The sequence below is a fragment of the Hippoglossus hippoglossus genome, chromosome 5 (assembly GCF_009819705.1).
Source record: "Hippoglossus hippoglossus isolate fHipHip1 chromosome 5, fHipHip1.pri, whole genome shotgun sequence".
Classification (NCBI taxonomy): domain Eukaryota; kingdom Metazoa; phylum Chordata; class Actinopteri; order Pleuronectiformes; family Pleuronectidae; genus Hippoglossus; species Hippoglossus hippoglossus.
Window position 1 is genome coordinate 6,856,270 of NC_047155.1, and position 15,768 is coordinate 6,872,037.

At 42.6% G+C, this 15,768-nt stretch overlaps 1 protein-coding gene across 1 annotated transcript in view; it reads left to right on the top strand.

The window, feature by feature from the left end:
* LOC117761660 (metabotropic glutamate receptor 4-like) overlaps window positions 1-14,792 on the top strand; it is a 157,363-nt gene extending 142,571 nt beyond the window's left edge. Inside the window, exons 8-11 of the mRNA XM_034585752.1 lie at window positions 301-437; window positions 1,978-2,913; window positions 10,677-10,923; window positions 12,952-14,792. Of these exons, the coding sequence (XP_034441643.1) occupies window positions 301-437; window positions 1,978-2,913; window positions 10,677-10,923; window positions 12,952-13,001 (1,370 nt within the window). The 3' untranslated portion in view covers window positions 13,002-14,792. The remainder of the gene's footprint in view (window positions 1-300; window positions 438-1,977; window positions 2,914-10,676; window positions 10,924-12,951) is intronic.
* The last annotated feature ends 976 nt before the right edge of the window (window positions 14,793-15,768 follow it).

Below are 15,768 nucleotides of genomic sequence, written 5' to 3' on the forward strand. Positions count from 1 at the left end.
TCCTGCGCTGGTTTTTCAATGTTGGCATTGAATGTTTAACCTTATGTTCAAAAATCATCCGGTGTGACCATGAGTCTTACCATTCAGATTTCATAGGGAAACATCCACAGTAATTGAAAATATGTTCTTATTGAATTAGATCCAGAAACATCAGATTGGTTTATAATGTGCTGGAATGATCGCTGTAATAACTGCAATAATAATGGCATCGCATTTGTTTGCCTTCACGGATTCATGCTCACAACACAGACAATAGCATGTGCAGTAAATGATGATGATGATGATTTATCTCTCGTTTAGGCATAGCTGGCAACCCTGTGCTCTTCAACGAAAACGGAGACGCCCCTGGACGCTACGAGATCTACCAGTACCAGATCCAAAACCGAACGGCTGAATACAAAATCATCGGCCACTGGACAGACCAGCTCCACTTTAACGTAAGCATTTCTCTTTTTCTATTCATCGCAGATATATTCTCCATTCTGCTTGTAAGTGTTGTGTTAACGTTGGCGTCCGCAGCGAAAAAATCCCTCTGCAAAAACTTGACTTCTCCGCAGCTGCGTGTTTGCTCACTTCCTCATCCCAAACCATTTGATAGCGCTTAGTGCCATCTTCAAAGGTGTAAATATCCAGAGGGCGCTTGAATGATTAACAGAGCAGGCGGTGATGAAAAGAAAGCTATGAAAGCTTAAGGACAGACATATTAAATATCATCTCTCCAGACGGCATCGGTGACTCCCAAAAAACAATACTGTGGGCAGGCGATGTGATGGAGTAACGGTATTATAACTGCAAATTACATAAAGGCACCAAACAAATTATGTTTTGACAAAATGAAGAGGAGGCCTTGGGCGGGCGAAGGAGAGCACAATTGAACACATGAAGCAGCTTGAGAGGAGCTTTGTCTGCCGTAGCCCTCTGACAACATGCGCTATGCAGAGAATAAGGCGAGGTTTGTGGTTGGGCACCTACTGTGTAACGTGCCAGCTCTGACTCTAAAGCCGGCTATATTTAATTAGCGTTCTTTGAGTTCTTAATTAAATACATATTTAGAGACACATTTAACGGCTTTGGATGAGCAGTCACAATTGAATAAAAAATTGATAACATTAAAGAGAGCGGCACCGTTTTAAATGAGGAATTTAATTTATCTTTACAAGTGTGCCTGTAAAAAGGGGGGGTGGGGGGGGGGTGGGGGGGGTGGGGGGGGTGGGGGGGTGGGGGGGGAGGGGTCCACCAAAGAGAGGAGTCGGCTGAAATGGAATTCATCATTAATTTCTCTTGAGTATTGATTTTTGAAAACAAACAACTGAAACAAGAAGAATGAAACACTGTCAGTTTCCCGTAGAGCAAACAATGTGTCCCCCTTTTCCTCCTGTGTGTTGCCCTTCAGATAATTTGACCTCTCACTGGGAAATTTTGCTGAATCTATATAAAAATAGAGACTATCTGCACAGCGCCTAATATCACGCTGGCATTCTGACCCTGTAGCTTTCGGTAATTAAGGGTCAGACGACTCCCTTCCTCGACCTCGACCCTTCGATTTAAACTTCACAACTTTAAAGTTTAGTGACTGTATATTGCATGTTGTGATGTTCTTGCGGTGACAAAATATGTCCACACATAGACAGAGATGCAGGCAGGCAGACAAATCCTTTAAACACATGCCCAAGGCCTCAAATCCACCACAGTGGTAGTTCCTGCTACAGACTCAAAGGGGGGGAAATGATACCAGCCCCCCTGCTGCAGCTCATAACCAAGTAGTATGAAATCATATTTTAGCGTAAGCTCAAAAACCAAAGAATAAGTACCAAACTGTCTAGACTTTCCTTGACCTCCGGGGCTGCGGATCATCTGGGATCAGTAAAGCATCACTACCTGTCACCGCCATTTTAAAGGATACAGGCAGCTTAGCACAAATCTCTTCTCATCTGTCTTAACGTCCCTTCATATCTTTGTGTCTCTCCGCCGTCACAGGTTCGTTCGATGCAGTGGCCGGGTGGTGTCCGTCAGATCCCTTCCTCAATCTGCAGCCATCCCTGTCAGGCTGGTGAGCGCAAGAAAATCGTGAAGGGTATCCCTTGCTGTTGGCACTGCGAGCGCTGTGATGGTTATCAGTATCAGGCGGACACCTACACCTGTAAGATGTGCCGTTTTGATTTGCGGCCAAACGAAAACCACACGGGTTGTGCTGCGATCCCCATTGTTAAGCTGGAGTGGAGCTCTCCGTGGGCGGTCATCCCCGTGCTTATTGCTGTAGTTGGCATCATGGCCACTTTGTTTGTGGTGGTCACGTTCATCCGCCACAACGACACCCCCATCGTGAAAGCATCGGGCCGAGAGCTGAGCTACGTGCTGCTAACTGGCATCTTTCTCTGCTATGCCACAACATTCCTGATGATTTCAACCCCTGATGTAGGAATCTGCTCCCTGCGGAGGATCTTCTTGGGTCTGGGGATGAGCATCAGCTACGCTGCCCTACTCACCAAAACCAATCGTATTTACCGCATCTTTGAGCAGGGTAGCATGTCCGTGAGTGCGCCCAAGTTAATTTCTCCAGCCTCCCAGCTAGCCATCACATTCACCCTGGCGTCAGTGCAGCTGCTCGGGGTGTGCATCTGGTTTGGCGTTGATCCCTCCAAGGCCATTATTGACTATGAGGACCAGAGGACGTCTAACCCCGTGCTGGCTCGTGGTGTGCTCAAGTGTGACATCTCTGACCTGTCTCTCATCTGCCTGCTGGGCTACAGCATGCTGCTCATGGTCACCTGTACAGTGTATGCCATTAAAACCAGAGGGGTGCCCGAGACCTTCAATGAGGCAAAACCCATCGGTTTTACCATGTACACCACCTGCATTATTTGGCTGGCGTTCATCCCAATCTTCTTTGGCACTTCACAGTCCACGGAAAAGGTAAGATTACAACCACTTCTGCTTTATATCTCTTCTCCTACTATTGATAGAACTGATTGAAACTATTACTTTGAAATCATAGTCATTTCAAGGTACTTATACTTGGGACTATTGTGTATAGTAAGTACTTTGACTTTTAATGTTTAAATTGTGCCGTTACTACTCAAAAAGTTTTCCATTACTAACGGTACAGTTCAGCAATCTTAATACTTTTGCCTCCATCACACACGCACGACAGAGAACAAATGCTTATTTTCGTATCAAAATATTCAACTATGCTTTTTTAGGAAGAACTGCAATTTCAGAAAGGAAGTGAATGGAACTCAGCTGCTAAAAACAGCAGCTAAAAAGGGGGATGTCATGCGGAAGTCTCACACTTTGAAAACACTAACACTCTCCAAGTGTGGACACAGTTTTCTGAGTTCATTCTCTAATAACTCTGTGGGCAGCACACAAACCTGTGACTCACTTATATGTGATGGCTGTATGCCACAGTGCATTAGAAACCCATGAGCTGTTTACATAAACACAAGCGCACACTCATATTCCCATGTCAAATCAATGTTCCTGACCTCGTGAACCGTGGACCTGGATCACATCCAGTGGGAGCACTGGGAGGCTACAGGTCAAGAGGGATCCGAGGGGGCTTGGAACGCACATCCAGATGAGTCGAAGCCAAAAGGGTACAACAATGACACAGTAGAAATGTGTATATCCAGTTGAAAGAGGTCTTTGGCCGTGAAACGAAAGGGGCTCAGTGGCTACAAGGGAAGCCAAGAGGGAAAAGCCTCATTCTGGCATGGACACTATCAGCGGTGCCAGCATGGGTCTGACAGATGCAACAAATTAATCCTTACCTCCTTTACACAAAACAATGCATCAGAATCCTGGCCCAGAAAACTGGCTGCGATGGTTACCTGTGCGGAAACACAGATGGAGAGTGTGCATTGCATCATGCTCAGCATCCTAAAATCGAATTCTACAGTCGACAGCGTTGCAGAAAACACCGACATTGCTGCAGCCAATTGCATTTCATTAATAATGATTAGTAAAAGTGTGTGACTCGCACTTTAATGACGTCTTCTCATATGTTGCATGTTGTGTTAACACCACGGAGCCTCAACTTGTGTGAATCTGAGTGTTGGTCTCCTCGTGCCCCATAAATCCACTGATGTAGACAATAAAAATTGCCTGTGCACCAATAAAAGTACCATGGCTTTACGTTCTTGATTATCATACACAGTAAAGCAAAAGCTGCCCAAGTACAAAGCCCACATTATTTTTTAATGTGAGTGTTGCACATCCTAAGTCGCATGTCAACAGCAGCCATGGATACCGGCGAGCTCTTTGTTTAATCATCCCATCTCCTCTCTGAAGATGAAAGAGAATTAAACAATCACAGAGATATTGAGCAGCGTTTTTGGAGGATGAGGTAATCCATTAGCTGGCATGGCTCTGAATAGTAAAACACAAGTGGGGAAAAGAAAAAATCTTTAAAGGGTAAGTGAAGTCCTACTTTTTGTTTCGTCTTCTTCTTCTGTACCTCGGATGAATTTAAATGATGATGATTTACAAACTCACAAAACTAATCAAAGACCCTCAGTTTCCTCGCTCCAAATGTTATGAGTCACTCATTAATTTTTATATTCTGTCGAAAACTGTACACACAATGGCTGGGAGATAGGCCTATTTTTATCGTTTAGAGAACTTCTACCATTGCCCTGAGCCATAAGCGTTAAGGTAAAACATCAAATGAAACTCAAACATGGAAATTTAGCTTCAGGGAAATGTTCCACTTTTTCCCCTTTTATGCATTTAAGAGAGAAAAATCACATTTAATATAAAATTAAAAGGGCCTTTGAGTGTCGAGTCAGAAAAAAAGCTTGACACTCTAATACGGTTGAGGGGAAGTAAGGCCGTGCACGTTTCTTTGTCATAGTGGAATGCTTTTAACAGACTGGCTTCCCAGAAATAAAATACAGCATCAGTCCTTTCAACAAGTCCTCAAATGACAAAGCTCTGTGGTGATGGTAGAGTTCATAACTGTGATCCATCAGGAGCAACAGGGGGAAGTGGTGCAATGGTGCAATTAACTTATTATGTATATTTAAAACACAACAATTACAGTTTCCTATTGTCAAAGGCATGTTTATGCATGTATGTATGTATAGATGGACAGATTTATATATATATATATATATATATATGGATGTATGCATGTACAGATGTATATATAGATGGATGGATGGATGGATGGAGTCTGTGGCACAGAAGGAAGTGCAGGTTATTCACTAACCACTCAGGTGAATGACTTGTAATTGAACAAACATTGAAATGAAGAAGCACCGTATGAATGTGTGTGAATGGGTGAGTGCGCCTTCTAGTGTAAAGTGCTTTGAGTCAGACTAGAAAAGTTTGTTTAGCATTTCGTCAGACAGACAGATCCTTCCTGTTTCTCTCCTCTCAGCACACATTGCACTGCACAGAAACAGTGCAAGCTGCTGGACGCTGTCCATGTTTGTTGTGGTGCAAGAAAACATGACAGTTGGACACTTGTGGTGTTGTCTGTTGCCAACTCCTCTTGTTACCGACCAGTCATACAGTGTGTGTTTTGTTTATGCTCTTTCCACACTGTCGGAGACTAAAAATAAATCAATCAAGTTGGTGGAGACAGTCTTTTCGTGGGGTTTGACCAAGCTGTGTAAGTTTTTCTCTTAATGAGATTGCTAGTGTTGTAATTGTCAACACTAGTGTCACCCCTTGAAACTGACTTTCCTGCATGAATCAATCATTTGAGCTAGCTCTGCTGACGCTACACTACCTGGAATCACTTATTTTTCACTTATCTAAACACAGTACTTGCTAGTGGCAGTACAGAGCAATAGTTGTGATGAAAACGTGATTTCTGTGAAAAGAAAAACTGCAGTTTTATCTGGATTATACTTTAAACATGTGGTATCATATTGGTATAGATTTGCATGCTCGCCGATGCCGACCTGGCATTTTCTGCTTGCTTCAGATTCACAGCGAAATAGAATGACTTCTTTCTTGGCCCATTTCCAATCCTTTCACCACGTTCGGTGAAAGCTGTTCGTAGGTTTTGCATAATCCTGATACACAAACAAACAAAGCAACTAACAAACAAATCGACAAACACACGGACAGGGGTGAAAACATAACCTCTAATAATTGAAATGACAAATTACCCCATTCCCAAATAAAAAACACACGTGTCCTGTAAACATATGTATGTTCTGAAGACCAGGTACTAACAACCCATGTTCTTTTATTAGGAGTTCTTGGCTTTAACAGTTCATACGTAAGAAAATAAAACCTGTGACCGATTTTCCTGAGCGGTCACATAAACAATGTACCTATTAAAAGAATTAACATGTCAAAGCAAACGCATCTCGTAATCATCGTACTGTAAATGACAGGCCCCACAAAGCCTCACAACCCACGCTGACATGTATTTCAGAGCAATTAAATGCTCCACTTCCTCTGGGGTCTTGATTTACCTTATCTCGTGGCCTATGCTCTCATCACCAGTTTACAACAGGCCTCTGCCTCAGCATTACAAGCACAGCCATTTATTTGTCATCTGGCAGAGGGATAAACGTAACGAACGGCGCAGGAGGCTCCCTCCATCATTCAAACAGGGACATCTGCTCTATCTACGGAGCACGATCACTGAACTGTGCGCTGCCGTCAGGAATAGACGTGACACCTGCTTACCTGGAGAAACAGTCTAAATCAGGGGGTTGTCTCGGAGACAGAGGCCAGAGGAGGAGCGTCGCACAATAGCCTGCATAGAAATGGGCTTCAGAACAATAGGCTCAATTCAAATTCAATCAGCCCACACAAAGAGGCGCTGCCATCGCAGTGCATGAATGGACTGACGGATTGAGCGGTGTTGTTTATTTCGCTGCGATGTTTCCATCACACTTTTGGCAGTGTCAGCCGAAACTGCTGTCGGTGCACCGGTCGGACAAAGAGTGGGAGTTGAGGGGGAGTTCAGCGAGACCAGATGTTGGACAGGAGCGTCCTCGGTGTTCGTCCCGGCCCTTTTCCATTTCCTTCTCTGTCTCTCCTCAGTCCACAGATTAACAGCATTACTCACACTAATGTCCCACCGGCTCAATGATACATAATGAAGACCGATGCTACAGAGAGAGCCGAGCCACATCTTCAGAGAGCGGTCGCTGCGTTCATTAGGCCGAAAAGCACAGCGGCCCCTCTGGGTCCCGGCTATTGACCCCCAGGTGCTCCAGTAATGGCTGAACAGGCAGTGAACCTAATCAAGGCCAAAGGATTGTGATCTTAATAAATGACACTCTCCCATGAAGGTATATTATTGCGTCCCCCCAGGTCTCCTATTTGTTTATAAACTTAATTAGTGTGCAATTATAGAGAATTCTCATGCAGCAAGTCTCTCTGTGCAACATTTGTGCTGCATGCTGAGAAATAACCCAGTAAATCCGTGTAGAATAGGGAATTATGCAGTTTGAATGAATTTGATAGTTTGCATCCTGGAGCAGAAGCTCTCCCGAGTCCCCGGTAGAAAATAGAATCAGTTTATCTGTTTACATTTATTAACCCCCAGATTAATCTTATGTGATCAGTTATTACAGACGCTCTCACTTAGCTGAGCTCTCTCTAAAGCCAGTGATGTGCGGTCTTTTTTAACTCCTCGTGTCAGATACGGTATGGACTCATAGGTCCCCGTGGTTTTGCTCTCATGTTATGCGGCTGTACTTCTTCTGTGTTACCTCTTGCCCCAGGCACGTTCCGCTGAGGGCCTGTCAGGCGTGTGGGAAACACAGGAACTCTCTTTCATGTGCTGCGCCCGGTGCCCGACCAGGTGCACTGCAATAAGGAGGAAACAAATGAATGGATTGAACATGGGAGCAGGTCTGACACAGTGAACAGGACTCGGCTTGTGAGTAAACACAGTGCGACTCTCAGAGGCAGTGCAGTGGGAGATGGTTTTTTTAAATACTGATAAACAATTGACCTTAAAGAGCCATTATTAGTGAAGCACTAGTTGTGTTATATCTTTTAAATTTAAGTCTGTTAAGCATTCTCTCTGATAAAATAATTAAAAATAATTTAATTTAATTAAGAATGAAATCAAGTTTTCATTTACTTGACCTTAATGTGAAACAGTGACATGTATTTAATTGCATCGATAGTTTATTTTTTTGTCATCATACAATATTTACAAAATCAATTTAATCAATCAATTGGCAAATATTATTTCAAGAAAATCCTCAAATCATTTTCTGACTTGAATTTTAATTCACTGATATGACAACTTGCAATTTTCTTTACAAATTCTGGGAAATTAGACGTTGGTTTTAGAAAACTGCTCATTTGAGACATGTGAGTTTGTCACCTTTGAAAATTGTGATGATTGGTAATCACGGTTTCATTGCATTTGTTTTATAGACAAATAAATTGAGAAAACGTTTTGATGATGATGATGAAATAGTGTAGAATTTCATAATTGGAATGGAAAATATAGTTGAGACTTTTACGATATTGATATAACACTTATATATATATATATACTATAAATCTTAATACTTGTTTCAGCTCTGTCATCTCACATTATGACTTATACTTACAGAATCTATAAGTAACCGGTAACAGCTTGTCAAAGAAGGAAGCTATTCTTGGAGGAAAGGCAACACAGATTGTTTTTTTCATTCTTGTGGTAACAGCTTGGGTTCAACAGTCGGTCCCTGAGGCGGCAGTGAAATGAGCCCAGAGCAGTTCACTGGTTAACGCTCCCCACAGCTGGGAGAGGACCACCACAGCTGTCCCTCCATCATACTGCCTCAATTCTTCCACTCTTCTCTGAGGCCAGCCTGGCACCAGGCCGCACTGAGATGAGATGCATCCAGTCCGGAGGGAGAGCAACACGTCATACAAACAAACTGGATATTCAAGCAGAGGTCACATCTGCACATCAGCAAAATGTTACTCAGCTTTGATGAACAACCAGCAGGGACCTATAGTGGGGGTCAATTGATACAGACTCACCCAGTCAAACCAGAGAGATATGATCCATCTTTAAAGGTACTTTTAATTTCAGTCAATAATGGAAAAAAAAGACACGTAGCTCTTTTCTTTTTTAATTTAATAAGTAATAAGCTATATGTTTACTCAACTATTTAATAAGCTGCCTTTAGAAGACAGACAAATTAAGGCACAACTCAATTATGTTATTTAAAGTAATAAAAACAGCTTCTGCTTGAGGCAGTTTGAGAACAACACAAATGGGTTTTTTTTAACCACAGAAACTCCACTGAAACTTTTTCTTTATTTCTAACATATGGCTCAATAATCTATGGACTGAGAATAACAACAATACATTTCCCTACATTGTAAAACCCAGTGATAACAACCTCTCCTCATATGAAGTGTCAGCTCCCGCTCACATTGGAGTAAATATGTTTTATCCTGATACTGACAATGAATTCATAAATGAAAACATGTAACAGGAAGTGGAGGCTTTCTGTCTCATCTGTAAGTTTCAAGCACAATGCCGAGCCAGCTGTTTGTCGGTTTTCACGCGATGTCGGCAGAAACGAATGAACAGGAAGAATTCCTGTGATTCCCACTTTTACACAGATGGTAAGCCTCTTGTATTCACACCGGAAAATCCACCTAATTGAGCCTTTCTTGTTGCGGTGCACAGTCTGCACACACGGTTTGTTAACAAACATAACCACGTGTAAACAAGTTGGTCCTTAAATTAGGCAAATTGACTTTGTCAGTGTTCATATTGGACTCGATTTAAATGTAACAGCCTGTCATTTGTGTGGATGTTTTTTTTTACAGATTCCTGATGTGTAGTTGTGATGCGAACAATATGACGTGAATGTGACAAATTAAAAACAGTTACAAGTGAAAACTCGGATTCTCTGAAAGAGCTTGATCGTCTGTTCCGAGGTGATTTGGGCACAAAAAAACATATGATCTCTGTTTCCTATGTTTACATTTTTATTTGTGTTTGTACCGACGTGTCTGTGCCAGTCTCCCAAAGGTTGGGACTCCTGCTGCAGAGAGACGCAGGAGGGGGTTGGATGAACTCCACTCTGCAGTATCATTACATTGGAACTTCGCAAACACAAGTTCATTTCTCTCAGCTGGCCAGTCAAGCAGTCACAATATAGTGTGATGTATAGAAATTACACAGGCTTTCCTCCTACTTTAATGCTTCCCCGAAGATGACTCATTAATTTGCCGCAGCTTTGCAAACAATTAAAAAGGAACGGATGAGAACGATACCCCACCCCCACCCCACCCCCGCAAATCAGAGAGTTTGACCGTGTGTAAAATTTTCATGAGCTTGTTTCTTTTTTATGGGCCCGCTTGTTATGAGTCAGAAATAGGATCCAATCCGCCGGCGTTATCAAATAGCAAATATTAAAACTGGCATGGCAGAAAATTAAACAAACAAGGTGGCCGCGGCTGGTCCGGCACAGGAGCCGTAAAAAGCAGATGAGATGCTGATTTAAAACAAGTTTAATCACGTCACTTGCACGGCATAGTTCTGAAGCCTTTATTGGACGCAGTAGAAACTACTTCAACAACAGCTTGGCCAACAAACGGGTCATTGGACGCTCTAATTAGAATGACACATAGCAGATGTCATCGTGGCGGCTATACCCATACAGAGAAATGTGTAACATCCAGTGTTAAAAAGGCTAAACTGATTGTGCTGTGCACTGTTTGGTGTTTTCCCTTTTTCGCAGATGTACATCCAAACAACCACGCTGACCATCTCGGTGAGCCTGAGCGCCTCGGTGTCCCTGGGGCTGCTCTACATGCCCAAAGTCTACGTGGTTCTCTTCCACCCCGAGCAGAATGTGCCGAAGCGCACGCGCAGCCTCAAGGCCGTGGTTACTGCCGCCACCATGTCCAACAAATTTAACCCCAAGGCTGGACTCAGACCCAACGGAGAAGCAAAGACCGAGCTGTGTGAAAGCCTGGAAACACAAAGTAAGAGCATGAATACTGATGAGGAGGAGCCCAGTGTTACTTATAAACAGCTGTGTAGTGTGTTATTTAACACTCGACTGAATCCAGTAAATGTGCCACTGTTGTTGGAGGAGGAGGGGGAGGAGGAGAAGGAGGAGAAGGAGGAGGAGGAGGAGGGGGAGCAGGAGGAGGAGGAGGGGGAGCAGGAGGGCGTTCTGTGTCTCAACAATGCATCTATTCTACATCAGTGAAACTTTCACATATTGAAACAGGGATATATTGAATTTGTCTGTGTATCTGCAGTTATTTCACTTATAGGCAGACTAGTTAAGTGTAAAGCTCGTAATAAAATTGCGCTGTTTTTGGCGAATATTGACTTAAATGTTCCCCTGACCTTTGACCTAATATAAAATGTAGAACTTCCATTAATCACTAGTGTTTTAATTGGTTGAATTATCTAATTTCCGCTGCTTATCGAGTTTGCGTTTAATGATTGTTAAATTACTGAATAATTGATGAGTAATTTTTTGCCTTATCATCCCAATGGGGTATATTAAATTTAAACCTACCTATCAGTATGATGATGCAACCTGTATTACATTCTAATCTATGTGGTATTAAAAATGTTGCTTTAATTTAATTTGAGAGCAAAAAGCTAAACTAAAATCAAATGTTTTATGAAAAATAAAGGAAGAAACTCATTTTGAAGCCAGATGAGCAACTTCAATTTTAATGTCGTATGAATCATCATTGACATTTCAATCTAACTTCAAACTGTGAAGTTGCTCATTATTGACTTAACAACTCAATCTGTTTCTTTTAATGAAGCCAAACATTCACTGGCTGTAGCTTGAAATGGAAGAATATCATTTCTTATTTGAAAATTTGGCACAAACCCACCAATTTGAAAACTTCCCGTTGGGCTCAGAGAAACATTTCACTTGGTTTTAGTTACGTCATGTTTTAGTTAAATCGATCGATTTAGAATCAAATTGATGACTAATCGTTTAATTTCAAACACGTTGTAAATAAGCACGGGGCGTCTGGTTCTCCTCTGTGTCTCAGTGTTTACCAACAACAGAGCCTGGCTGCGCTGAACCAGTGACACACTCTGGATTTACACCAGTGAAGTAAATAATGACTTCAGCATGTGAGTCAGCAGAAATTAGTCATGTAACGTTCAAAGCGTTGTTCCTCTGCTTCACCTCAGGCGGGGGGGGGGGGGGGGGGGGTCCCGTCTGTCAGCACAGATACATTCCCTCTGTCTGGACTTTACTAATGAGGACTCAAACCTTTTGTTGCACATTTTTGAAACTGTATTTACTTCTCATACCAACAGGAGAGAGGGAATGTTTTCCTTTCACCGGAGAATAAAAGAGCTGACATCGTATGTACTGTTAACACAAAAAGCAGACATCAGTAGTGACAATGCCACCGTGCTGTGAGGTCCGGCAGCGCAGCCACACAGCGCGGCACTAATTCCTATCTCGCTCTAAGTTTTTGTGTGGAGGGTTAATAAGGCCTTTTGTTACAGTAAGTGGCGAGAAGGCAAAGACACAGAATTGATAGCCAGCAGCAATTTATCCTGATGGGGTTAGCGTTTACAGGGGCACGGCTATTTGAATAAGCACCATTTGTCACTGTCATTGGCAGCGCGGATATATGGCTTGATGAAATTGAAAAATTCCTGTCCGGGCCGGCTCCCACGACTGTCGAGATTCTGGTGGCGATATGTCAGGATTTATCTGCTCCACCTCAGCGAATCGGCTAACACGGTCGGGGGAGACAAGCGGCGAGTCGAGGCCTGATAGCTAAAGGAAAGGGAGGCGAAGGGGGGGGGGATCTCGCTGAACCTCCCCCTTGTGCTAGGATGTGTTTTAGGCTCAAATGTGGCCGGAGATCAAAGGGATCCTAACGAATTATTGGCTTTAATGCAGCGCCGCGGCACGAGAGCTGTTCAGCGACTGGACACAAATCTTCAGCTTCTCATCTTAAGCAAAAATGGCCACATATCATAATTTTCACTCCCTTTTTTCTTTTCTCTTTCAGCATTCCCAACAAAGCAAACCTACATCAGCTACAGCAACCACGGAATCTAATGGAAGGGACAGAGGTTCTTATCGTAATTCAGGATTTCCACCCTGACGGACGGAGGAGGGAACACGCAGGGGAACTTAACACAGCCGGGGGGGAAATGAAAAAAAAATAAATGAGAGGATGTGTCATTGGACGGGTGGAGACCAGAGAAGCGTTGCCCTAAGAAACGACATGGTGAGGAGAGACCACAAAGACGTGCAGGGACGGACAAATCACAGGACCTGAACTGATAACACTACATTTCCTAAATTCCATCTTTTGTCTGCCTCAGAAGAATAAACATGAAAATGAAAAATACTTGCATGGCAGAGATCTGGAGACTGAAGGATGGAGCGTTTCCTTTCGAGTGTTTACATTAGAGCGATGACCTCGTTCCGAGACGTCTCCCGCGGTCCTGAGCGGCGCCGACTGAACCCGAACTGAAACGAAGAATATGTTCAGGTGTTCTCGGTGTTGTCTGCCAGTTTAGCAAACTACAATTAATCTTAAATCTCTCAAGGCGTCATAAGGGATTAATCATCACCGGAAAGGCATGAAAACGTGGTGCTTGGATTTACCAGGAGCGGTTTGTGTTTTGTTCTTATTTTTTTTTTTTATCTCTAAATGTATTCTGGTCCCACGAGTCAAAGGACTGGAGAAGGGGATCATCTCAACAGTGCAGCAAATCTGCTGTACCCGACCACGTGTTTTGATTTCTTCTTCCAGGTTCCCACTGACTTACCAAGAATGGCTCCACGTATAAGACGATCTCTGCTAATTTTGAGCATGCCAGTTTCAACATCCTGTGTTGTGTTGTTTAAAAGAAAAAAAAAGAGGAAAAACTACCGAATAAAAAAACAAACAAAGAAAATGAAAAAATAAAATATCTTTGGAATGCGTTTTTTAAAACTCTGTTGCAGCGTTGTTAACAATTGTTTGGGCCTGAGCCTATCGTGCGTTTAAAAACTGTTCTCAAAATGGTGACGGCCTAGTGAGTGATTGTTTCTCTGTGCTTAAGTGAGGCCATGATTTGTATTACCAGCGAGCCCGAGACTGCCACTCAGCATACCTGTATGTGCATTGACACAAGCGGCTCCTGGTTAAAATAAACAGTGTTTTAGCCGGGAGCAGACGTCCTGGATGACCCTCCCATCACTGCCACCAGCTACTCTCTCCACCACACGTAGTGTAAGGGTATTAGGAGGGGAATTAAGATGAAGTGGGCCCCTGAGAGGACGGTGCAATATGCCCCGAAGGTGATATCCATAATGGACCGGCCACTGAGGAAATTCATTACTATACATGTCCTCTCCAGGCACTTTCCTGATAGGGAGGAGGTGTCAGGGAGTTGTAAGGCTTTTCAACAAATGAAAATCTAATTGCAAAAGTATACAATATCTCTATCAATCACCCTGAGCTCGCTGAAAAGATTAATAGTTGGCTTTGTGCAGTATAAAAGCCCTCTAATGTCTTGGGGGGAAATATCGTGGGGGTCATTTGTGTTGTGAAGTCAATGCTGCTTTTCATGCCTCCCTCTGTATTACTTTCGACACCATTTGTGTTGCAGAATAAAACGTGAGTGCTGACCAAATTAAATGGCGAGTTAATGTATGTTATTAAATATTGATTGATGATGTCTGCTTTATGTCCTGACATATCCTAAAACTGGGGAAAATGTACAAAAAGATACAGTGCCTGGCTATCTGACTATGTATTTGTAAAACCTCATGAAAACTAATGAAGTGTCTGAAGCATGTTTAGTTTTTTTTTTGATACAAAAATTTTATTTCTATTAAAAATGTTTTAAAACTTCAGCAATTGTCTGATTTCGGAGGATCGAGCGGAGGACGAATATCTTCAAACCTGTTATTACTATTCATGTATTCTACAGTCCGCTGCCTGAATGGAAAAAACACAATGATACTTCAGCAAACTTACATTATCCTCAGAGAAATGATTGGCAGCGTTTCTGTGTGAGAGTTTTATTCCTGTTGCTAGAAAATAACATAGATTAAAGAAATATCTATAGTTTAACGGCCTTACAGAAGAAAAAGGCAGTGGCGGCCGTCCTCTAAATAATATGTTGCCACGATTGCTCTGACAATAGCAGAGAGAGGACAGAGAATTGTGGAAGGCAAACATGAAATTATTTAAAATGAATGGGTATAGCAGCTACTTGAAACCGAGGCCCCTCTGCAAGCTCTCACGATCTATCATCTTGTCCACGCCTCCCTGATACAGCGAGCACGCTACAACAAAAGGCTCGGAAATAACAGGTATTGTATAGAGAGGGTGTTAAATGCACGCACAAGCACCAGATTACTGCAACATGCAGAGCAGAGTATATATCATCTTCACACGGCCCGAGACAGAATGAGGTGTCTCCGGTGTTCGGCCTGAGACGGCAAGGTTTTTCATGACATACATACTTTTTTTTGTTTCAACAAAATGATGTTACAACTTAGGTGAAATGATGCAGAGAAAAGCTTTTAAATTGTCTTATTAAAATAGTCTCACAGCTCATCTTCTCTCCTGGGAATTATTTGCCGAAAATATTTAGTATTGTAAATAAAGTCACAACCTCACACCACGACTTTTCACTTCATCTTCATTTTCAGCCGCACTACTGAACTTTAGAGAGCAAGAAAAACTGCATGTAGAAATGGAAAAAAGCTAAAACACTGAAGGACACTACAGTGATGTGAGTGGCTAAGAAAATAAATCTGTCGGTCAATATATTAATCGATAAATAAAACTTGCCTCAGACCAACAGAAGCTGCAAATGACTTC